Genomic DNA, 25702 nt, shown 5'->3' with positions numbered 1-25702 from the left:
CCTACATATATAGTAAACTAAGTTTTGACAAGAATGCCAAGAACGCACAATGGAGAAAGGAGAGTCTCTTTAATGAATTGTTCTAGGAAAACTGTATATCCACATGCAAAAGAATGAAACCCTAGCTTGGGCCCCTATCTTACACCATTCACAAAAATTAACTCAAAATGGATCAAAGATTTAAGCGTAAGACCCAAGATCATAAAATTCCTAGAAGAAAACATAGGGGAAAAGATCCTTGACATTGGTCTAGGCAATGATAAGTCACTAAAAGTACAGGCCACAAAAACTAAAACAAGGGTGGTTATACTAAACTAGACAGCTCTGCACAGCAAAGGAAATAATCAACGAGTTGAGAAGACAACTTACTGAATGGGAGAAAACATTCACAAATCATACATCTGATAAGGGACTACTATCCAAAATAAAGAACTCCTACAACTCAATAGCAAAAAAGAAAATAATCCAAATAAAAACCTGAATAGACATTTTTTTCAAATGTCATACCAAGGTATAGGAATGGCTAACAGGTAAATGAAAAGGTATTCAACATCAATAATCACCAGGGAAATGCAAATCAAAACCATAATGGGACATTACCTTACACGTGTTAGGATGTTTTTTTTTTTTTTTTCAAAAAGACAAGGGATAACCAATATTGGTAGGGATGTGAAGGAAAGGGAACCCTTATACACTACTGGTGGCAATGTAAATTGCTATACCCACTATGGAAAACATAATGGCAGTTCCTCATAAAACTACCTATGATCCAGCAATCCTATTCCTGGTGATTTGTGCAAAGGAATTGAAGTCAATATCTCAAAGGAATATCTGCATGCATACCTAAGTTAATTGGAGCATTATTCACAATAGCCAAGATATGGAAACAACCTAAGTGTTCATCAACAGAAAAACGGATAAGAAGATGTGATTATACACACACACCCACGTAAACACACACACAATGGAATATATTCAGCCATGAGAAAGAAGGAAATCCTGCCATTTGCAATAACATTATGCTAAGTGGGATGAGTCAGAGAAAGACAAATACTGTATAATATCACTTATATTATAGAATCTAAAACACTGAACTTGTTAAAATAGATGGTAAAAGGATGATTGCCAGAGTTTAGGGGGTCAGGGAATTGGAGAGATATTGTTTAAGAGTACAAACTTAGTTATGGAGATCTAATGCAAAACATAGTGCTTATAGTCGACAATATTGTATTGTAAAAATTTCTAAGAGACTAAATATGAACTGTTCTCAATAACAAGAGGGAATGACAAAGATGTGGCATGATAAAAGGTGTTAATGCTAGTGTGGTAATATTGCAATATATAAATGTATCAAACCAACACATTCTACATCTGAAATTTATACAATGTCATAACGTCAAGTATAACTCAATTAAAAAAACAACTTAACTAAAAGAAGAAGGGGCTTAGATTAGAAAGTAGTTCCCAAAATGTAATCACTGGACTGGGATCACTAGCATAGGCTGATATACCAGAAGTGCAACTTTTCAAAGCCTTATTCCAGACCTACTAAGTTGGAAACTGAAGGTGGGGCCCAGAAATCTGTGATTCTACTAGACACTAAAATATAGAAACTAGCGGGCTGGATGATCTCTAAGGTTATTTTATCTTGGCAATCCTAGAACTCAGCAATGCTAGTTTCTCAGCGTGTTAGTTCTTGTTCATCTCTGATCTTTGTAATCAATCCCTACAGAACCTCTTCAAACTGTACTGATGCTGGAGCCTCTAGAGCCTATCTTCTTGAGAGTTTCAGACCCGCATCGTCTCTCATCCAGACATACAATCTTTCTCCCCTTTCATGACTTGTCAACTGTAATAGTCCCTTCCAAGCACTATTTCATGTCACTGCAAAAGGTATATTTTTTATCCTTTGCTTTGCAATAGTGTTCTTCAAAGTTGTTTTCCTTCACGCACTAATTTTTATAATATACATTAATTATAAAGAGCCCAGCACAGTTCTGGCAAATGGTAACCTCCATGTAAATTTTTCTTGAATAAATTACATTTGTTAACAGCCTATTCTACACTGAGATGTGTGTGGAACACAAGGGAGTGCTCAAGGGTAATAAAAATCCATGTTTACAGAAAAGGGAAGTGGTAAAATTACCTAAGAAAAATAGATTGTGGGAAGGTAAGTATCCATCAATAGAATGGGATATATGGCTTTTGTAAGCAGAGAAGGAACCAGGGCTATCTGGTAGGTTGAAACAGTAGGAGAGTTCAGGCATCTGCAATAGTGGATTGCAAAGCAGTGAGGTTAAATTTACATCCTCTCCAACTCTTCCTCCCATGACTGGCGTGTGTGTGTGTGTGTGTGTGTGTGTGTGTGTGTGTACTCACTTCCATGCATGGGGGGGGATGCAGGGGGAGGGTCGCCTACTCACATTTATCTACTGAACAAAAGCCTTTTCCAAAAGTCTGTTTCTGCATTCTGGGACCCCCAGCCCTTTGCTTTCTTAGACCTCTTACTTACCCATGTCACAACACAGCATCAGTTTCAGAGAAAAGGAGAACAACTTAGAGATCCTGATGCTTTGCTAGTGTGACATTCTCCTTTCTGAAAGCTCAATTTAGATCTTCTATTCAGCAGCACACAGAGGGGCAAAGAATCTGTCTACTGGTTCTGCACACCCATTCCCTTCTTCCGTGTTCAATCAGTTCTGTTACATTCTCTCTTCTGACTCTCATATTCTCTCCTGGCATCTCAAAATTTGAATAATTGTCATCATAAAGGAGGTTTGGGCAGAAGTGACTGATTTTGGCCTGAGTAAGCTGTTAGAGCTAAACCATCTTTTCCTTCTAGGTCATCTACATCCATGGGGTCAGACAGAGGTACTCAGCAGACCCAAGTAACCCGCTATAGAAGCTTCCTGCTTGCCCAGAAAAGCTGCAGAGCACGTGGAACTCAGCTGCATCCATGCTCATTTAAGGCTTTTGCCTTTGGAGATAATCAACTCCATGACACTATCCTTTCAAACAAAGTTGAGCCAATGAGTCTGCATTGGGTTTTTTCAGTATCTGCAAGCCCCAAGAGCAAATAGCAATTGCAGTATTTTTAGCTTTACTTTTCACGTTCAGTCATTTTTGAAATCAGCTGAAACAACTAACCTTGCAAAAGCTGATTTACCCAAGAACACTTGGTACAAGTATGGGGACCTGTAGCCAAAACGGGCTAAGTCTGTGAAGTATTAGCACAAAACCAATCTTCTCCACAAGCCATAGTAAAAATAACAGTATGTGTGTTGTTGTTTGTTTGTTTGTTTATTTGTTGTTGTTTGGTTTTGTTTAAAAAAAAAAACAGCTTCCAAAACATTTCTCATGCATGGTTTCATTTCAGCCTTACAGTGAAGATGGTCTGGGCCCCTGAGAAATGTAGGCAAGCTTAACTAATTTAAAATATGGCAATGCAGTCTTCTTGAACAGCCAGTCAAATGCATTACACAGCTTTCAAGGAGGTATCATAAACGAAGTTATCGTGACAGACTGTAAGAAGCATATGCTTTTAGGACCCCAGAATTACAAAGTCCTTGTCTACAAAGATGGACTAGGATCATTTTGCTGGTGCTCCCAAGTACCCTTCTTCGTAATCAAAGATGTTGCTTAAATACAGTCTCCCTCCATATCTTGCCCTGACAAGAGGGACCAACTTCCGGTCACCCCACTCATCTCAGCCCTGACACAGTTGGGCTGATAAATAGGGGCAGCCAAGTAAAACAGCTGTTGCTGGCCCTAGCCAGGGCTGGCCACGTCTAGCTACCTCTGTGTATTTGAGTATGTCAGTGGGGTGTCTGCCCCATTTTCCTTGGGTGAGAAGCTCATGTTTCTATAAATACATTTAAAAAAATACCCAGAAAAATTCACTACTCTGTCACAGATGGCAGAAAAATGTGTTCTGTGTATCTGACTATTCCCTTAAGAGCACATTTTCTTTTCACCCTAGGAATGCTATCAAACAAAATGTGGTTCAACACTGGCATCCTGTGGCCAGAGAAATTCATCAAATCTCAGAAAATCTCAGATCCTCTGGTTCTGAACATTCCTGGCTATCTGTACCGTGTGGCTTTTTTCACCATTTTCTGAAGGCTGTTCGGTTACCTCACACTGTTTGCGGAAGCACCTTACGCAAGATGTATTTTGGTCAACTATCATTTCGGAAGGCTAACCTGTTCATGTATATTAGGGTGAAAATAAATGACAACAGAAGGTCTAAAGAATGTTACCCAACAACAACAACAAAAATTTGATATCAAATCACAGATGCTCTCCAAGTTCACACTGAGTTTTTTTTTTTTCCTAATGAGGAGGCAGTTGGGAAAAGAGGCAAGGTAGTGGGCAAGACTCTGCTGTTTGTGTGTCTGTGTATGAGTGTTTTGTTTTGGCCAAAGGCGAGGAAAATACTTGCTATCGCAGCAATAAATATTATGAATTTTCTTTATTTTACTACAAGAATGCCGCCTAAGAGGAAAATCAAACAAAATTATGGAGGATTGTTGTTTTTGCTACTCACTTTCAAGGCAGCTATAAAGATAAAGGGTTACAAGGCTCACAGTTTAAAGGCAGAATTGCCATGCTCCCTGGTAAGACTTAATGGCATTTTTGAGATCCAAATAACCATTAGGGGACTACTGCATGGCGGCTGCTTTCACAAATGGCTACACTAAATTTGGAGTCCTTGGAGATGTTTGAAACATCATTAGAGACAGAAAAACAACAAAAAAACTTCAGCATCACATGAGCGTGGAAAACCATCAAAGAGGGGTCAAGTGTGAAAAGTGGGGAGCTGGTATGCACTGACAAAGAAATGGTGCAAAATACGTGCATGTTAGCAACAGGAAAGGGCACTGAGAGTTGCCTGCCTCCCAACAGGAAGAACACAATCCCTACTATGTGGGGGAAAGCATGGAGTTGGCTCTTTCATCATGCTCCTTCTCATCATAGCCCAACTGTAGGAGTACTAGCTCTTTCTTCCTCAGTTCTCTGGCTTTTCCATGGTGCTCAGGGGTTTGAACTGTCTCTGGCCAGGATCTGAGATAGACCCAGTCCTCACAGTGATGAACGCTAATTCGTCTTAAACGTTGGTCATCAGGATGGTAGTTATTGTTCAACAAGATTCTTTTTCCTTTCAGAAAAGTTTCTATATTTGCTGCCTACCATGGAGAAAACGGAACTAAAAATATCCCACAGAAAACTGGTGTGATCTAACAAGAAATCGAGCTTAAATACCCTGCTAGACAATCAGTGTGCCCGTGTTAGCCTTGAGGAACCCAATTTTTATAGTAATACCTCTTCAGGGAATAGTGTTACCAGCTAGAAAACAAAATTCAGATATAAATAGCAGTGTAAGGTCTAAATATACCAAATACCAATTAAAAGCTAATAAAGAGTAGTATCAAAAGTCTATTTTAAATGGCTGACTTCTAAATGAGTTTCTGTAGCACGCTAGAGAGTCAATATGTAGACATATTATTGCAGGGTTTTGTTTGTTTGTTTGTTCGTTTTTGAGTTTTAATAACACTGACATTATTTGTTCACAATTTTATCAGAGATATCAGAAATCTCCCTGAACTTTTTACCAGGTTTTTAAAAATTAATTACAGTAAAAGAAGTAAATTCAAGCGGGTGAGAACAAAAGTTGTTTTCTAAACTCCCCTAACTCAGTAGCAAGAACATGGTTGTTCCTCTGGCTATATTTTTCACTTCTCTCATGTCCTTCAGGTGCCCACTCTAGAAAGACCGTAGACTTTGACGTCCAGCAGATGTGGGTTCAAATCCTGGCTCAATGGTTTAAAATCTTTACACTCAAAAATAAATTCTCTGTCTCCCTGAGTCCTGTTTCCCATCAGACATAGGACTAATAAGCACCATCTCACAAATGGAGCTTGTGCAAGACAGAACAAGATGAGGTAAGGAAAAACCTCACTCAGCAGAGCCCTGACAGATAGGTAGGCTGTCAACAGAGGCTGTCCTAAGCACCCCCTCTATCTACTCTCCCCGATATTTCCTCTCCTATATTTCCTCTCCCCGCAATTTACCTGGTCCCTGAGACCTTTTAGGTTTTCCTCTTTAATATCTTTCACTTTCTCTTGGACCCTGCCAGCACCGTCCATGATCAGAGCCTTCTCAGTCCTTATGCAGGGTTACCGTGGTAACTACCAGTCCTGGGCCCTTTCAGCCTTGACCCTCTGTAATCCATCCTCACTGTACCCACAACGATTTTTATAAAATACAGCACTGCCTGAATTTGAATTCTAGCTGGTCTACCTAATATCTGCATGACTTGGAACAAGTTATACGAATTCTTCTACTGTATAACTCAGTATCTGGAAAATGGAGATAATGATTTTTCCTACTTCAGAAGGTTGTTACAAGGATTAAATAAGGTCATATATGTGCTAACACATAGAAATCGCAACATAAATGTGAGGTATAATTCTTCTCTTCATTGTTCTTGCTCTTCTTACGACCCTTTAGCGATTCACCATGCCAATGAAATAGGGTTGTGTCATAATCATGATATTTGAGGCCTTTTTAGGGCTCTGCCTAACTCCCTATCCCTCAGCAAGAGCAGGTTATGCTATAGAATCAATAAGCTGAGCTCAACCCAGAGTAAAAAATAATTAGGTTAGTAAGGGATTCGAGAAAGCAATTAGGTCATTTATAGAACTGCTGATAAAATTCTATCTAAAAAAGCTCTCTTAAGAAGTGATTAGAGCAGCTCAAACTAAATATCCTGAAAGGATTGAGTGGCTCTACCCTAAACATCCTTCCTGCTTCTTCTTCTCCTAGTTCTAATTAACATGTAATAATGTATTTAAACTAGCAGTTACCTTACTTATACTTTTAAGGTGCATGTGTGTATGTACACATAGACGGGTCTTCTACAATATAGTCTCTCAAGAGGTCCTGAAACTGTGTAAGAGTCTTACCTGACATTCTTCTAAACCACTTGGGCTTCTTGTCCCATATGATAAAGAGATAGTATGCAGGGACCCCAGTCAGAGTAATGATGAAACCGATCCCTGTACTAAATGGATCCGAATACAGGGAAAGGGCCACCATGAAGAGACACGTGAAGGAGAACAAAGCCGGGATGAACAGTGGCACCTGGAACACAGCACAAGGGGGAAAAAAAATCACTTCAAACAGTTCCAGAGACAGAAGATGGGTTCAAGAAGAGTGTGTCGGTCAAGTCATACGATCAGACGATCCCCGCTGGTCATGTGAGCAGGTTACAGGCACCATCCCACCTTACCGTAAGAGCAACAGCTCTTTAATAGGGCACAGAGAATGTAGCAAACCTACTCCCTTAAATCTTTTTTAAAAAATCTTTGAAAAGAACAAACCTAAGATAATGAAGTATGTTTCATGAGAGATGTTTTCTTTGAATTGTTTCACTAGTTAAATACCAGTGTGACTTATGTTTTTGATTTCAAAAGGTTGGCTCTTTGATAATTATGACTAGAATCTGCTTGAATGTAGAGTCAAGAGCACGGGCTGCTTGTTACGTGTTAAAGCCTTTCAGTGCATATTGATTTTCTTTGGGAGACTCACAATAAGAACTGACAGGGATAAAACAGACCAACTCCTATTCAACCGCTAATAAAGATGTTGCCAGCATTAGGCAACGGATGTAATTAGAAACAAATTCTGACAACATGACTGACAACATTATCTGTGTTATTTCTTAAAAGCAAATAGATAGTGAGGTCAAATCAATCCATGAACGTTCAAGGCTAAAGGAGATGAGAAACATATTCATCAACTCTCGCAAAAGGAAATGCTTAGTCACAGTAAAGGGTATTCTATTAAGGATATGTTGATACATCTTCACTTTCCCTCTTTATTTTACATTTTTATTCCTTCTAGAATATACCTGCTAGAACGTATAAGAAGAGCAACATAACAAGTCCTAACATCTAAGAATACTTAAAGTGCCTGTTTTGTAAAGCAGCATCCTTTTTAGAGTTTCAATTAGTGACAATTCCATATGTATCTGCCTCTGTCTTTCTCAGCATGGCTATCCACACTTACTCAGCATAAAAACACAAGTATCCCGTACTTTGAACACATCAGGTCATTAGACACATTCAAGAGAAAGCAACATGACAAATGCCCTATGTATCTACTACTTTTCAGAAATGTGACATATAAAGTTAGGCACCGCACATAAACAACTTGCTGAATTATTTTTCCAAGCTAAAATAAATCCGATAAGAAGGCACTGCCTGCAAGACTTAAGCATTTTATTCCAGAGGATGCTGCCCCCCGCCCAAGTTCCTCATCATCAAGTTATGACTAAGGGAGGACTAGGTATTAGGGGAAAGATTTATGTAAACCCATCAAGATTACTGAGGTTACCTTGAAAGGACGATGCATCTCTGGGCGTTTGTATCGAAGATAAATCAGCCCAGCAACCGCCAGCCCAATAAAAAGCCACCTGGCAAAACTGAGGAAATTCAACAGACTGTAGAGGTCCCCCGAGAAGAGCATTATCATCGTCAAGGGGTGCTGGGGGAAGGGGGAGAAAAACCACACTCACTGAGTTAAGAGAGAACACAGCTGATAACAAACAATAACATCACTACAAATCATGATGATCTTTTTCATGATTATTTATACTGATAATCTACCACACTGATATTCTGTATTTTCTGCTCTTATACTCCATTACGCACCAGTAGCGGCATGAGAAGAACACCATTACCACTTAATCAGAGAGAATTCTATGTGGATGTTTAGTTTTTAGTCGGTTTATTTATTTATTTTTTTCATTTGAGAGAAGAGAATGTGTTTTCAAAGAGTAAAACACCGGATAGTCAATGACTTAAATTTAAAGATCTAGAGACTGAGAGGATTGGTAAATAACTAATGCCCCAGATCAAAAGTGTACCCAATTAGAAAATGCGCAGAGGGCTCTGTAAATGGTTTCTGAGAGGCCCTTGGCTATGCACACACATGAAACACAGCCACTTCTAGGGGATTCTGCCGTCTCCCGAATGCAAAATATTGACCTTTTCTTCCTCCACACTTACTCTGCCCGTGTGCTTGCCATGTGTGACCCTCAAGACTGCAGAAAAGAATGAAGCACAGAGACCAGCTTAGCAATGTCTCTGCAGCTGCACATGCCAAGGACAGCACCACTGATAGCAGAGGCTTAAAATGAAAGCCCTCTTCACCGAATAATACATTCTGTTCCCACAAGTGACGTTAACTTCCAGATTCGGCACAGAGAGGATGCATACTTTACAAAGAAATTTCAAGGAAACATTCTGAAACAGATTAAATGCATAGAGCAAAGTGTCCGATGTATTCTACTCTGCTCCCTGACAGCAGATTCCATTTGACAAAAATGTTACAAAGTAGTAGGTAAAAGTGAATATAACATTGCCAATGGGTATTTGAGGACTTTTATACCTTGCACAGTCTTCTGTACCCGACCCTTCACAACTACTTTTCTCTGCATGATGAATTCTATAACTCACATCTCAGGTTTGGTGCTTTTATTTCTTCCCTTTAGAGGTGCACTCAAATATCTCCCTTTTTTATCACAGAATCACTGCACTGTCTAGGATTTCATCCAATTTTGCCTCTAATTTTGCGTGCATTTCATTATAAGGGGCCTATGATATGACATCTTGGTGCTGTTGGACTGTGGCTCTTAGCTCCACTTTCAGTATGTAGAAATGGGACTCGCTCTACATTCTTTTCTGTGAGACTCTGTGTCGATGACAGAAGCCAAGGTAATCACTTCCCTTAGACGTCACGCATTTCTACAAAGGTGCAAAAGAAGTGATGTGGTTATTGTCCCATAGCATCAAATACGCATCAGAAATACTGAATAAGAAATACTGGGAAGCGATGGAAAATATCCTGCCTCTCACTCTCCACCAAGATATATATAGATCCGATTTAGCAACGAATAGAAAGTAAAGCACTAGCTACAGTCTGGTTTGAATTCCTCTTTGCTAACCCATTATTCAAGCTTCTATCTAGGTATACTTTTTAATATGCATTACCAAAACAATAACAGCTGGCAGAGGAGTGTGCTTGCGGACATGAATCATGGAGAGGATTTCTGGAAGGTGACCCTCTCGAGACGCAACATAGAATAACCTGATGGGAGAAAAATGTGGATGGAGTTGACTGGATAATTGATCATTTCAAAGGGAAAAATCCAGAAACCTAAGAGAACACTTGCATCTAATTTTATACCATATGGTTTGTCATTTCTTAGGAGATTACTTCGGTTTCGCTTTTCAGATAAGGCAGAGACTCAAGAGAAATCTGACTTCGAATTTCAGAAAATCTACCAACACATTACATTATGCTTTGAGGGGAAACAATAGCAACATTCGACTCAGCATAGCTCTCCCTACATGTAAATAGCTGACGGTGAATCTAGTTCTAGATTCTTAGTATCGTATGCGTGCTGTCAATCCGATCCAGCCCAATACACACACCTACACACACATACGCGTGCACGCGCACACAGACATGCACACGTATGACCTTATATTTGTATTTTTCTGATTGGATTTTAATCTTATGTTAAAATAAAGGGGACTTTGGCATGAAACAAAACAAAAGGGATGCACGTGGTGGGGTAGTGATTACTGGCGTCTCTGGCTTTACTTTTTCTCTTGTCACCTTTAGAGAAACAGAGATTTTATCACCAGAAATAAAATGCTGTTGTTAGACTCTGTAGACATACTATAAAAAAAAAAAAAAAAAGAAGAAGAAGAAGAAGAAAAAGAAAAAGAAAGAAAAGAAAAAGAAAAAAGTTCCCTGCCAGGCTTCAGTGTAGGCTATGAGTAGACAAGCAGTGCCCTCTACTGGGCAGAATGAGACATGCTACTGATACTTGGACGAGGACTTCGATCTTACATGTCTCTTTAAAAACAACAGGTTTGGAGGCACTATTTCTTTTCTTTTTAAGCCTACTCTTATCACATCCAATCTCAAAAACAGAAATGCATTTCTGGAAATGCTTGAACTCGCTCACCTGGAGACAGCAAACACACCACCATTCATGGAGCCAAAGCAGGAGAGGGCAACAAAGATCGGAACTGCTAATGAGAAATTTCCCAGTAGCCGCTCAGAAAAGGTCTAGTGAGAGACAGAACGAAGCAAATTAATGCTCTGCCAGAAAGTGGAATAAAATGAAACAATTTAGTCCAAACTCGCTCTCTGACTTTCTTTTTTAGTCTGGTGATACGTGTATGCTTTATAATCTTTTTTTGTGGTGAGGGTCAGGCTAACTTCTTAGACAATAATCAAAAGCAGTATCGTGGCATTGCTTTTTGCAAAACTATGGCCAAAGGTCTAAATAAGCACCTTCTCTCTACTTCCAAAAAGCAACGATCCATTTATTGACTCTTTATTAACTACGATGTCTATCATCTCTGATTCTGGTAAGTAAAAAAAAGCTCGGTTCAGAAGTTCTCCCACTGGAGACAGAAATCCTTCAATGCCTTCTCTTCAACCTGGAAAGCCACATTTTTATAGTGAGGTACAAATGTACACTGAGAAGTATTACAGATAACTTGTTTCATATCCCAATCCTCCTGTTAGGACACAAAGTATAGTGAGAAATAATTGATGACTTAATCGCTTATCTCACCTATATATGAGCAGTTCCAAAAATCTTGTGCCTAGAATAATCACATTAGCTGAATCTCCCTGTATTGAGTCACTCCCTCCCTCTCAGGGATCTGCCAGTTCCTTCTGTGGTTTCCCATAAAAAGGCTAGAATACAAATACAAGCTTGAGAAGATCAAGCCACAGAAAATATGAAAGAGAAACAAAACTTCCAAAATTTCCTTTCATGCCATAGTATATGCAACACTGCAAATTTCCATGAAGGATGTATTTTCCAAAAAAACCCAAAAAACAAAAAACAAAAACCCAACAACCACGATGTGGGATTCTTTAGTTGTCCTTGATGCAGCTGGTGCTATGTAATTAATGGGCCATGTTGCACTCAAAGAGTAAGTGCTGCCCTTTGTCTGGGAAGATGAGATGACTGACCCGGCATTAGCAAACTTTGTACATTTGGTTGTCTGTTAGGACTTACAGCAGCGGCAAAGTCTTGTTTTAATACAGTGAACACGCACGGAGGTTCACACGAAATGAGATAATTTGTTCCCTGTGGATGTTGCCGATATGAGGTAATAGTGACTATTTTAAAAGGAACTGACATCTAGCGATGGGAAGTTATATTTTCACCCTTCATTGTCATGAGGTCACAAAGAAATGCTCCTTTACCAGCTAAGTTTTGATGCAAAATAAAAGTATGTGTCACAGAATAACATTCCTGTAACATGACCTTTGAGAGCAAAGATGGTCCTGAGGTCAAATAAATTTTGGAAAGTGTTGTAAAATTATAAGTATCCACTTCTTAGGGAGTTAAAATGCACATTAGCATCTTTAGTATTCTGAGAAGTGCTAGAGCAATGACATCTGCTTAACTTTGCATAACTCAGTATTTCCTAAAATTAATAATATCCCATTACTGGTATTCAAAAGGATAGACTAGAAAAAACAAATACGTATGGTCCTTTGGAAATTCTTAAGTGGTACTTTGGAAAAAAGATTTGAACTCAGCATTTGAAAAGTTTATGAACAGGAAAGAATAAAGAATAAATCACGATTTGCATGCCAAAAAATACATTCATTTAAGTTCAGTAACTGCCCACCCATCCTTAAAGTCACGTTGGAAAAGTATCTTCTATTCAACACGCACATGTGGAAATGTGTTTCCCAGCACGTATATGTGGAAATGCTTTACAGGAAACGAACAATGCAGGAAACCATAGAGGACTTTGGCTGTCTCAGTTAAATGGAATTGCTAAGGTGTGTTCTAAATTTTTTATATACTCATTATCATTCAGGTCAAGAAAAGATTACTGAATTTCAAAACACTTTCTGCTGGAGGGAACTACTGTAAAATTGCATCAACTCATTAACCTAAATTCAAATTGGCATGTTCCCAACTTGGACTTACCACTGCCACTGCATTTGAAAGCAACAGCTCCTCAGCACTAATGGTCGTAAAGTAGGCCACATTTGTTAGCACGTAGCCGGTGGTGACGATGGCCATGGATATGCAGATTGCAAGGGGGATGGTTCTGAAACGCACAAAGGAATTGCTTCTTAGTCATCTTTTGTTAGTCATTCTCTGAAAGCAAAGACGATAGGATAACAGGCTGATTCAGACAAAGGCTAAAATGGTACACACGATAATTACAGGATCTGTTGTTGTCTGTGTGTTTTACTGGGGAGAAGTACTACATATTCCTCTGTAATTGGATAAGGTCCATGGGAGCAGATACTTCATTTGTCTTCTCTACTTCTCTACCCCCAGAACAAATGGGTCTATCCCATTCTGGTCCCCCGTAAATGCCATAGCAGGGTCTCTCACACTTGAGCATACAGCCACCTCCTGGAAGGCCTCTCAAAACACAGTTTGCCGAACCCACCTTGAGTTTCTGATTCAGTAGGATTTGCATTTCTGACAAGTTCCTGGGCAATTCCCATGTGACTGGCCAGGGGACCATTCTTTGAGAACCATGGTCCTCTATACCTCTCTAATACTAAGTCACTGCCTTGACACCTCTCTAACACTAACCTTCAGAAAGGTCTTTCCCATTCAGTTTTTCCCCTTCGGTAGCTTCCCTCATCAGCAAATAAGTTGCACGCTTTTGGAAGCATGAGAGCAAGATATATCTCCCTTTCTCAATGATAGTAATAATAATTTTATATGTAACACAAAAAGCACAGAAGTGCTCACAATAATGACTTTGCACTGCCCTGCTGTGAGTTCAAAGGAAGCTGAAGATCATGAGTATCTATTAAAGCAACAGTGCAGATAATCCCATGAAATTAGAGGTGACATGCTGTGAAGTACATATGACCGGTCAGTGCTGACACTCGTGGCATCAAGAAGAACCCGGCACAAATGCAATGTTATGTCTTCATTTAATGCACTGGGAAAGCCAGGAGTTACTGACCCTAATAATTTGATTCCATGTTACCGATACACATTACTTGCTTAACATAATCACCTCTTCAGACTCTTTCCAGTTCAAGCAACTTAAACCTTCAGCTCCCTGCTCAAAGGCTGATGGGTTTTTTAGCCATAGAGCTTATCAGCCCTCATGGAGCCTTAACCCTGCTGGGTGCCACTAATGAAGATCTCAATATAATTTCTTCCAAGATGAAAATACAGTTCGGAACTTGGAGGTGGGGGTGGGGGAGGCAGAGTCTGCCTCCCTCCCCAAGCTGGGTACGTTTAGCACACAGAGACCCAGCTCATTATGCTGAACAGCACTATCCCCCCGTTGAGAACAGGCAAACCTCGCCAGTCAGCAACTGCCATTCATTATGCTGCTTGGAGCCTGACACTTCCCCTGATCCCCAAAGCCTTAAGCCTTGATGGGGAAACACATTGACCTCTAAATCCTGGCATCCTAATATGAAAGTAGCAGATGTTCCCTTTCCCCAGTGTGAAGAGGGTCCTGTGGAATTTTCTGTTAACACCATAACATGCATTGCTAGTTGTGATTGATAAATGCTACATTTAAGCGGAGGAAATCACTGGGCCAATTAGATATAAAGGAGTGAATGGCATAAGACATATTAAAGATGAATTGTTTCTTTGAAGGAAAGGCTACATGTAAACGCAAAGGACTAAGAAGGCGAACGTGAAGGTAGATGTGCAGCTTTTCAACCACTCGCTATATTATTTTAAACTTGAGTCTTTTCCATTTTTATAACATCCCAAATGGTGTGTTAAGCTCTTTCTCTGGGGGAGAGAAGTGGGAGGGAGAAGGGGGGAAAAAGATTCTCTTTTCCTTGCAAGAATGCGATTAAGAAGTGTAAAGTTCCTGTTAATAAAAATTGAGGTGCCATTGTTAGGTGCAGAGGAGTCACTAACCTCTCCAGGACAGGTGGTACAGTCACATCATATGATGCTACAAATTAGCAGGGAGAAGGCAGTCTGAGACTTGGGCTGTGGCCCTCCCCACACAGAATCCAGTCTCCAAACTCTGCTCTTCCAAGGCTGCCTGTTTCCTGCTTAGAGATTATGGTATGTCTGAGGGAAGTTTTCTAAATTGACTTTAGCAGAAGGAACACTAAAAAAAAAAAAAGCAACTTTTTTTCTCAGCTTGTCAACAACAAAAATCACAGCAATAGCTGCTGCCATTAACTTGGTGGGTATTATGTGCCCAGTATTTTATTAAGTGCTTTACATATTCGCCTCATTTTATCTCCCGAATATCCTGTGAGTTCGGAACATCATCACCATTTCATATGTGAGGAAATGAAGTCTTGGAGAGTTTAAATAACTGTTTGAGGATAGACAACTGGTAAATGGGAACCCAGAATTCAGCTGATCCATGCTAGCTAAAGTCAGAGCATTTTAACCACTAAAGCGTACTCTCTCTCTTATTCATATGGACCCTTGGCCTCTTAACTATTCATTTTCAGAGAAATCATAATTGCTGAATATAACGTTTATTGCAAAACTCTTCTCAAGCCTGTATGTCTCATGCAGTCATTGAAAATGCAGCTTTATTTACTATAAGGGTGGGGAAAAAAACTTATTCCATGATTTTTATAATTTTTCTGTGCAACATGAACTGGAATGTCAAGTGAATGTTTTCAGAAGTTTCAATGTTTAGAAATGGGGTATTTTTTTAGATTTTAAAGACAATAGAGGCTCACTTAATACATTTCCCTAGACAGGGGCACCTGGGTAGCTCAGTCAGTTAAGCATCCGACTTTGGCTTACGTCACGATCTCACGGTTTGTGGGTTCAAGACCTACATTGGGCTCTGTGCTGACAGCTCAGAGCCTAGAGCCTGCTTCAGATGCTGTGCCTCCCTCTCTCTCTCTCTCTCTGCCCTTCCTCCCTTCCCCCACTCATGCTCTGTCTCTCTCTCTCTCTCTCTCTAAAAAATTAAATAAGTAAATTTCCCTAGACAATTTTTACAGAAAAGGAGGAAAAGCAAGCATGTCTGCCAGAGAAGCCAAAATGTATAGATTATTAACACTTTTACTATCAGCTCAGATATACTATATAGAGACTAGACCGAAAAATCAAAGGCGCTTACAGCAGAAGACAAAAGTGAGAGAGGGTCCAACCTTGTGGCAATGCATATGTCCAGAAGTAATTCCTCTCTGAGCAAATTAGGCCATGAGAATTGGAGGGGGTGTGGCAAAAGAGCCACTATCTTCTGTCCTTAGGTTCCATTTCACTTTGACAAAGGGAAGGAGGAGAAGGGTTTGTGGCTGCCTTGGCATAAACAGCAATCAATTACGGAGGAAAGCAGTTGACGTGTTCAGAAGGGCTTGGCACCGTGTGGTTAACTCCTGAGTTTCAAGCATCAAAGCTTAAGAGCCACTGGGTGAGCTGATAAAAGCTATTAGGCCATGCCAGAGCAATCTTTCTGGAGGCTTTAGATGCAGAGGGCAGATAAGCACGGTTAGCAACTCCAGATTAAGGCAAATGGCACATGATAATAAAACGAATTAAAGGAACTAGCAGACCACTGGTATTTCAAAGCCTCTGTGTTCTTGTGAGGTATCCTTCAACTCTAAGTGCAACAAAAGCATTGTCTTTAAGCTGAAGAAAAATGACTCGCACCTATGAGCTCTACTCTTTTTCAAATGTTTATGCATGTTTGTGATGATTAACAAAACACAAATGTATTTTGAAGCGTTACTCCTTAAGACCTCTAGTCATTGTACATAACCTTCTCAATTAAGGGCCATTAAGTATGTGAGAATCCAATAATTTTATTAGCTGCACTTAGTTTTCAGCCAAAAGGCCTTGGAGAGTCTTCTTTTCCCACGGGTTTATTTTAAATTGGCACCTATAACCAGTCTATGTCACACATGGATAAATATTTGTTTTATTTGAAATTGTTAAATAGAACTGTCTGGAACATCTGCTTAAAAATGCTTCATTCTAAGGAATAGACTTCCCCAGGAACCCAAAAGGTCCCCAAAGTAATGGCTGGTAGCTTACATTTGTATAATCTACAAAGCACTGACAAATACATTTTATCTTCAAATATACACATGCCATTTCAAATCCTTTGTGGAATGAGAGAGAATATAAACAAATAACAAACAAAATTCACAACAACCGAATGAAATAGGTTCCTGAAATGATTCCCACCATTTCCAAATGAGGAAACCAAGGCTCAGAAAGGTTAAGTGCTGTGGCCAAGGCCACAAAAATCCTAAGTGGGAGGGCTGCTACTTGAACCTTCCAGCTCTAAGTTTCACATTCACGGTATATCGTGCCATGATACCATGGCTGCTTTGTGCCTACTTTACCTCCCTGTACAAGACCCCTAGGATTCTTACATGCTGACAAAGATGTGTTATATTTTATGTAAGTAGCACAAATATCAGAAGGCTGAATGTAACAATGCGACACATTTTAAGCCAAGTGTATTTCTTCATGCACCAAACAGTGATCACAAATAAACTTGCAAATAATGCAGCATAGAACGCATGTTTTAATATGCTTTGCAACTGTATGACAGAGCGTCAGAAATGACCATTGTTTCCAGTGCTTTACATTGGCTAAAAATAAAACTCTTGCTACAAACACAGAATGAGTAAATCTAGCTTGATTCTCCAGATACCTGAGGATACCTGAAGGTTACAGGGATTTCTGATTTTCAAACCATATGAGTAATTCGGTAATCGCTTGAATTTGGGATAGTCCTAAAATTGTTTTATAACTTGATCAAAATCTTCTGAGATTTGTGTGAACCAAAATAAGTTTCACACAACCCCCTGTGTTGGATACACACAGTGGGGACCACAGAATTCACTGATCCTAGGGCATCTAAAATTGTCTTTGAGCCGTGGAACTGGGCATGATGACAGTCAGTTCTGTTAAAGCCTACTCTTTTGTGTTCAAGAATCTTCTACGAGAAGTGATTGATGCTTCACACTTTCTATTTAAAAATCATTAATATTTTAACATGCACTTGTGACATGCAGGAGAAAGGAGGGAGGGAGAAAAGGAAGGATTAAGAAGAACAAGAAAATGGTAAACTTCTCAATATGTGAGATAGAAAAAAAAAACTAAAACATTAATTTTCAGAATATTTTAATTCTATTAATAAACTAGGCACTATTTATTTATATATAATTGAAACATAACTGTGATTCATCTCAACACCAAGTATTCGAAATTATATTAAGTACCAGGGGCGCCTGGGTGGCTCAGTCGGTTAAGCGTCAACTTTGGCTCAGGTCATGATCTCACAGTGTGTGAGTTCGAGCTTCACATCAGGTTCTGTGCCAACAGCTCAGAGCCTAGAACCAACTTCAGATTCTGTGTCTCCCTCTCTCTCTGCCCCTCCCCTGTTCATGCTTTCTCTCTCTCTCTCAAAAATGAATACACATTAAAAAAATTGTAATAATAAAAAATAAAATTATATTAAGTACCTTTTTTTTTTATTTTTTTCAACGTTTTTTATTTATTTTTGGGACAGAGAGAGACAGAGCATGAATGGGGGAGGGACAGAGAGAGAGGGAGACACAGAATCGGAAACAGGCTCCAGGCTCGGAGCCATCAGCCCAGAGCCTGACGCGGGGCTCGAACTCGCGGACCGCGAGATCGTGACCTGGCTGAGGTCGGACGCTTAACCGACTGCGCCACCCAGGCGCCCCAAGTACCTTTTGATTCCAAGTTTTTATTTTAGAATCATACTTGTTTCACACTTTCTTTATAATTGCCCTATGAAGACCTTGAAAGCTTTTCTGTAGAACTGACACAGAAATGACTCAAGCATCTCTTATTTCCCTTTTTTGTATCCACTGATCAATTAATTATTTTTTGCTGAATCACTCTGTTTACACACTGCTGTTAATTTCATCTCACTCCTCAAACTTCAGTCATACGTTATGGACAAGTAAAAAGTATACCTTAAAGAAAACCAATCCATATTTTTCATTCACATGGTTTTTCTTCTATACATTTTTATACACTCTCCCTGATTCCTGCTCATACCGAACTCTCCAAAGAGCCCTGGACACATAATTGTACTAGATGGCTATGTGATTTCTGACATTTCTAGCAGGGATTGAATTACAAATAAGTGTATTTGATAATTTTCCAGGACTTGAAACAATTAGATTACAGATGGCTGGAATCACAAATTCCTTTGTGTGTTTTCAATGATTTTGCCTCATTGTCATTTAGTGCTATCACTGTATCTCTAGTTATCCACTGTGAGTGGGAATCGGGCTGTTAATAACATGAAAGAAATGCACTTGAGGAAACATAGTAAGTAGTGGGGGGAAAGGTGTGGGTTGTCACTGAAAAAAAATGTAGCAAGAGGAAGAACCACGTTCATGTTCTAACTTAATGACAATTTCTGGGCCAAGGATGAACACAGAGATGTGACAAGCAGATTGTCATATAAAGGTACACGGCGATCCCACTGACTTCAGGCATTAAACACCTGCCCTCTGCTCCTTACAATAAGTATCACAGCAAGGCTATGGATGTTTTCACTGAGACACTTTAAATTTCAATACCGCTGAGGTCTAATCTAAATCTCACCATTCTCCATTGTCCACGGATGAAGAACTCCATAAACAGAAAGAGAAGACAGAGAGACCTGTAGAGAGACGTAAGAAATGAACAGACACAGATTAAAAGGCGGCAGGGCTGAAGAAGGCTCATGGGAAAATGTAAGGAGAAAGGTACAGCGAAACCAAATAGAAAAAAGAACATGGAAACTTACAATTCAGAAACATAGGGTGATAAGCAATCAGAAGAATTGGTATAAGCATTTAATCCCTAAAAGAACCCTTCACTTTTTTATCCTATTAGAATAAATTCATCACTAAATAAAATTATTCAGCAAAATGTAGCTTGAGAGTAGATTTTCGTTTGCCTGAGTTTCATACAAAAAAAAATTAACACTGTCTACATCTCATTTTTTTCTCATTTTCTAGAGATTTATGGTATGTCTTCTAGATATATTACAGTTATAAGTATTTATCGTAAGCATAACAATATTAGTAGGCACGTTTGAACGTACAAAACCAAAATTGGTTTCCAATAAGATGTTAGCAATTAAACTACCAAAAAGATACATTATTTAAATAACAATGAATTTCACACTGATGTTCAATTCTTATTTCTGTTACACTGTTTTTACAACCCGCCTTTTAAAATTTCATTATTTCCCTCAGGATTTGGCCTGACATACACTAGAAGAATGCAACATCTCAGTGAACCATTCTATCATAACGGAGTTCCCAAGATTCAGATGTATGGCTGAAACATTTAACTCCCTACCACAATTTTGTGTCCCTCTTTCCAGAGCAGAAGTTATTCCCAAGAAGCAGCTACCCGGATAGGCTACATTTGCCAGACTCTCCTGTATCTAGGTGGGAATGGGACTCATTCTTGGTGTCGATTGATGTGGCAAGTAAAGGCCAAGGTGGTTGTAAGTGACTTGACCTGACACCCCCCTCCCTAATGGATAGCCATTTGCAGAGAATCCATACAGTGGCAAAGCCACACTAAGGAAGGAAGCGAGGTCACAGAATCAACATGCGTAGGAAAGCCCACTGGTTAGCGAGGGACACCAACTGGAAATCAAAACTGAAATTTTTGATTTTTTAAAGTCCTTGAAAATTTGTCATTTGTTTGCTGTAGCAGCTGGCATTGCCCTAATAAAGGAATGAAAGGCTGCTCATTATATCAAGATCTCAGTTAATTAGTTCATATAAGACTTAAAATTGGTCGTCACCAAATTGTATCCTACATTATATTGTTGTATAATATATAAAATTAAGATATAAAATCCTTAAAATAAGGCCCCAAATTATAAAAATCAACTAAAAACATTCATATCTGAAAACAGTAGGATAGGGAAAATTCATCATTATTCAATAGAGCAAAGATAGACCCCACCGCTCTCTACTTTAAAATACAAAATCCCTTGGGGCGCCTGGGTGGCTTGGTCGGTTAAGCATCCGACTTCGGCTCAGGTCACGATCTCACGGTCCATGAGTTCGAGCCCCGTCTCGGGCTCTGTGCTGACAGCTCAGAGCCTGGAGCCTGTTTCAGATTCTGTGTCTCCCTCTCTTTCTGCCCCTCCCCTGTTCATGCTCTCTCTCTGTCTCAAAAATAAATGTTAAAAAAAAAAATTAAAAAAAATAAAATAAATAAAATAAAATAAAATACAAAATCCCCTACACTTCTGCCAGTTGCCACCAATTCAACAAAGGTCAGAGCACAATTGCCTCTTGTTTTGACCAAGGACGTATAACAAGACAGTGCAATGTTAAATAAATGTAATCTTATGCCAAGAACAAGGCAACATAAAATAAATATACCCACTTTGGCATAGTAAATGGGAATTAGAGTCAAAACCCACTCAGGCCATAAACACATATCTTAGAAGGAACTGATACTATTTCTCTTACTCTGTGCATAAATCAGGTCCGGTCACACTTCTGATCAGTCTCACGGTAAGAAATGGAACAGGTCAACCTGGAGACGTTCAACCGTGATGAAAAACTACTGCTTCTACACCAAAAATTGTCTGCAACATTTCCAACCAACAGTGACAAAGCTAATTATTAGTAATAATTTCATTTGATATCTGCTGGTCAGGTAGATAACTGAGTTTCCAGTTGGGTGTTCTGGGAGTCGAAACAGATACTGGACAACTGGTAAGATTACAGACCCCCCCCCCGGTCTCACTCGCTTCAACCAGATCAGTCCTCTTTTACTTAGTTTATGCACTGATGTTCTGCCACACAACAGAGGCTTTCAAATAGTTTTAACATCACTGCTATACACTCTACAAGTCAAATTATGTCTTTGGATCAATTTTTTTTGGATCCAATACTGGCTTCTTAAAGTACAGTTTTGAAAATATATGAATTGGTTTCATAAAGGAGCCATATATGACTGATTATATAGGTATGTCTATATATATTCGACCCTATAAAGTTGAAAATAATTTTTTTACTGCAACAAGTCCCTATTTATACTCTTAGGGTGATTGAGGGAAAAATCTTTTTTTAAAAAATTAAGTTTATTTATTTATTTTGAGAGAGAGAGAGGAGAGAGAGAAAAAAAAATCCTAGGCAGGCTCCACACTATCAGCACAGAGCCCCACACGGGGCTCGATCCCACGAACCATGAGATCATGACCTGAGCCAAAATCAAGAGTCAGACGTTTAACCGACTGAGCCACGCCGGTGTCCCGAAGGAAAAATTCTTAGAGGAGCCAATAGCTATGGCCTGGCTTTAGTAAGCGGCAAATCCACATGGTAGGGCCACAGAGAACATGACACAACAACCTGAGGGAGCAGTAGGGACAGGCAAGGATGAGAAGAAGTAGGGTTGAGGGGCTAAGTGCCTCGCCCGCTGAGAGAGAGAACGTGCCACCGTCAAGAAAGTGGTGATGAAGACGCCAGATTGGAACAGTTCATAGCTCCCTGAAGAGGTCACAGAGGTCCACAGAACGTCAGAATTGCCCACAAGCCCTCCCTCTCCTCTCCGCAGGCTGTCTATTCACAAAGATTCATACGCTCAGCAGAAATGGAAATTTCATGATCTTTTATCTTTCTGCTCAAAAGTGAATCCCCTCCAACAATAAGCTTTTGTGCTTTAGTTTATATTTACTAGCACCTTTTCTTAGGCTACAAGCATTCATAGGCAAACCTCTCACTAGGGATAATTTTTTCAAGTCAGATACACTGGGCAGTGACTGAGGGACTAGGAAAATTAAAGTCATCCTGACATTTACCCACCCTCTCCTTCATAATTGCTCTCTTGGCCCTATTCCCCAAATACCTACAACCAAGAAAAAAATTGTACATACCATCCCAGGTGTAAATTTTCTTTTAGCAACATCTTTCCTCTGGAGTTTTACCTTTGATTTTGTTTTAACTTCATAGAATTTTGAAAATTTTTCTGGACTCCAATCCTAAGGTGGAGTCTAGTCACATTCCAGTCACTATAGCAAGGGACTTAAGAGATCACTGGATCTCTCAAGGTTTAAACTTCCTTAACAGTTAAAGAGGGTATTGAGTTAATAGAGTCTAAAGTCCATTTTACTTGAAAGTTCATTATTCAACCACTTTGGCAAATAAAGCTAATCCATAGAGATTGTTTAACAGAACACTTTAAAAACTCAGTGGAACTCATGTACCAGAGCATTCTAAGGAAATGCCTGCCTTTGCCTTGTTCTGTCATTCAGAGGAAGAAATAGGATGCTGACTTTACAATCTCTTCTCCTGAACACTGAAGATTATGATTCTATTCTCAACCAGGAATACCAGCACATCAAAGCACCTTCCATCATTAAAACTTCAAAGTGTCAGCCTGGCTGAAAAAAATTGATCATTACAAAAGATCATTTAAAGGAAAAGTGGTCCGTCCATTCTTCCAGATTCTAAAATGGTATCTGTGGATCAGGTCAGACCTCTGGAAGGCCACATTACAAGGTCGTATTATCCTAGGCACTCATGGAATGTCTTTGCAAGTCACTATATTTTATGCCTCAGCTTTTATCCTAACTTCATTGCAAACACAGTTTTAAAAACCATCTGAATTTTAGGAGGACATTTGTAGCAGTATTGTCATTTGCATCCATCAAGCTCTTTATAAAGATTTCATTCATTTCATCAATGTTTATCAAATATCTTCTTTATGCCAGACATTGTAAGTACAGGGATAACGACATCAACCACAACAAAAAGTTTATTCTCTCATGGATGGAATCTAAAATTCAAAGAAGACACAGAGGACTCCCCATCCCCCATTCTTAACATGGTTGCCTCCTTCCTGTCAGTTAGGCTCATACCAAGTCTTCCCCTCAGAGAAATCTTCCCTCCTTTTTCTAAGTATGCCTCCCCCAATGCCAGAACTACCCATTCCCTATCATTTTCAATATGAAGAAAAACAAAACAAAACGTCTTCTAACTCCTAATAGTTTTTTCAATATCTTTATGCATTCATAATACACCAAATCCTACAAAGAAATGGAGGCCATTCACTGAGCATTACGAAGTGTCCTCAAAGTATTGCCTCTAAATCTCTAGTGCAAACATTTTTTAGAGCTGTTGCCAGGACTGTTCGTCATCCTCAAAGATACCTCTGCTTTTTGTGTAGCTTGTAACCACATAGGGAGAGAGTTCCTGGCCTCCTTGGTTTCTGGGTTTTGTTGCTGTTGTTGTTGTTGTTCTTGTTTTGTTTTTTTGTTTTTATTTCTTTTTGCTTTTTATCAATCTTTTATTTCTAAGACATGTGGTTCATTAAAACAGTGAGAGAAGGTAAGCATTTCGGAAGATACAACTTGGGATTTAAGAAATTTTTTGAATAGAAGTTTGTTTACAATAGTGATGGGAGGACTCATAAAACTTATAAATTTAAATTACTTCAACCAAACTATGTTATCATCTTGACTCTTTCTTTTACCTTGTTTTCACAGCCATGAGACCAAAACTGCACAATCCTCCCAAAAGAAAACTTGAAAAAAATTAATAAATCAAGCCACGAAGAGAAAAAAGGGGGGAAAAATGTTAAGAGGCAGCTTTAACACAGAAAAGAAATATTTATTCTACCAAACCCTCATGAGAATTCTAAATTATTAAATCTCTGAGTTCACCTGATTTATGAACAGGATAACACAGCCCCTAGCCAAAATCATTTTTAATAAAAAGCAGGAAACCTCCTGAAGTTCATCTCAGATTTAATATCAAACACAGCAGCCACACATGAACATTTCCCCATAAAACACAAACACAGCACAGCACAATCTTCTGCCAGCCATCAGTGGGGCGTCAGCAATACAAACAAACAGGGTGTTTGAACCATGGGAGGGATCAGGCCTCACAATCTAGACAAAGCAGCCAATAGAAATGAAACACAGGCTGAAATGATGTCAATGAGGAAGGGAGAGGAGTTCAAGGAAGACTCATTTCTAAATATATTAGAGCAGTCAGCTCACACTTCTGGCCAGAACACTGAGCTTCCTGGTTGACTGTGACATTTGAGAGAACAGCACAAGTGTATTTTTGTGTTGAGTTTTATGCATAAATTTAGAATATACCAAAGGAACGGAAACCACCACGAGAAAACAAAGGCTAGTAATTAAATAATCCAACATTGTCATTCTCATCCTGCAAAAAAAGTAGTAAACATCTAAAAGATGCATAAAAATATGATTCAAATATTTTCCAACAGGTATTTGGTTCAAAGGTAAGAAAGATGTCAAGGGGGAAAAAAAGTATCTTATTCTTTTTCATGTATGTTTGCTTAGGAACTGTGTTTATTACCATGTTTATAACCTATGTGGTAAGGGATTTCTTCTCAGGAATATAAATTCAACTAGTTGGAGATATATAAAATAATTAACTTCATCCATATTTAATCCCATATAGGGAAGTTTCAGCAATTATAAGGATCACAAGGAAATGGTTTTTTTTTCATGTTTCCACTGATATTTCCATTAATATTTTGGTATTTGGTATTCAGTTAAAAAATATTCTGGAAAACAGAATTTCATTATAAAAAGTACTCTGTTAGTAGAGTACAGGGATTAAAAAAGAAAGGCCAAAAGGGGAAAAGTAAGACTCATATCACTGGCAGATGCCTTGT

At 39.1% G+C, this 25702-nt stretch overlaps 1 protein-coding gene across 1 annotated transcript in view; it reads right to left on the bottom strand.

Annotated features, from left to right (window-relative positions):
* Positions 1–25702, bottom strand: part of SLC7A11 (solute carrier family 7 member 11) — an 82200-nt gene that overhangs the window by 12590 nt on the left and 43908 nt on the right. The window contains exons 7-11 of the mRNA XM_043568379.1: positions 13043–13166; positions 11042–11145; positions 10056–10152; positions 8398–8547; positions 6966–7143 (exon numbers count right to left, since the gene is read on the bottom strand). Coding sequence (XP_043424314.1) covers positions 6966–7143; positions 8398–8547; positions 10056–10152; positions 11042–11145; positions 13043–13166 — 653 coding nt within the window. The remainder of the gene's footprint in view (positions 1–6965; positions 7144–8397; positions 8548–10055; positions 10153–11041; positions 11146–13042; positions 13167–25702) is intronic.

The sequence above is a fragment of the Prionailurus bengalensis genome, chromosome B1 (assembly GCF_016509475.1).
Source record: "Prionailurus bengalensis isolate Pbe53 chromosome B1, Fcat_Pben_1.1_paternal_pri, whole genome shotgun sequence".
Lineage (NCBI taxonomy): Eukaryota > Metazoa > Chordata > Mammalia > Carnivora > Felidae > Prionailurus > Prionailurus bengalensis.
This window is presented reverse-complemented; position numbering and strand designations above follow the sequence as displayed.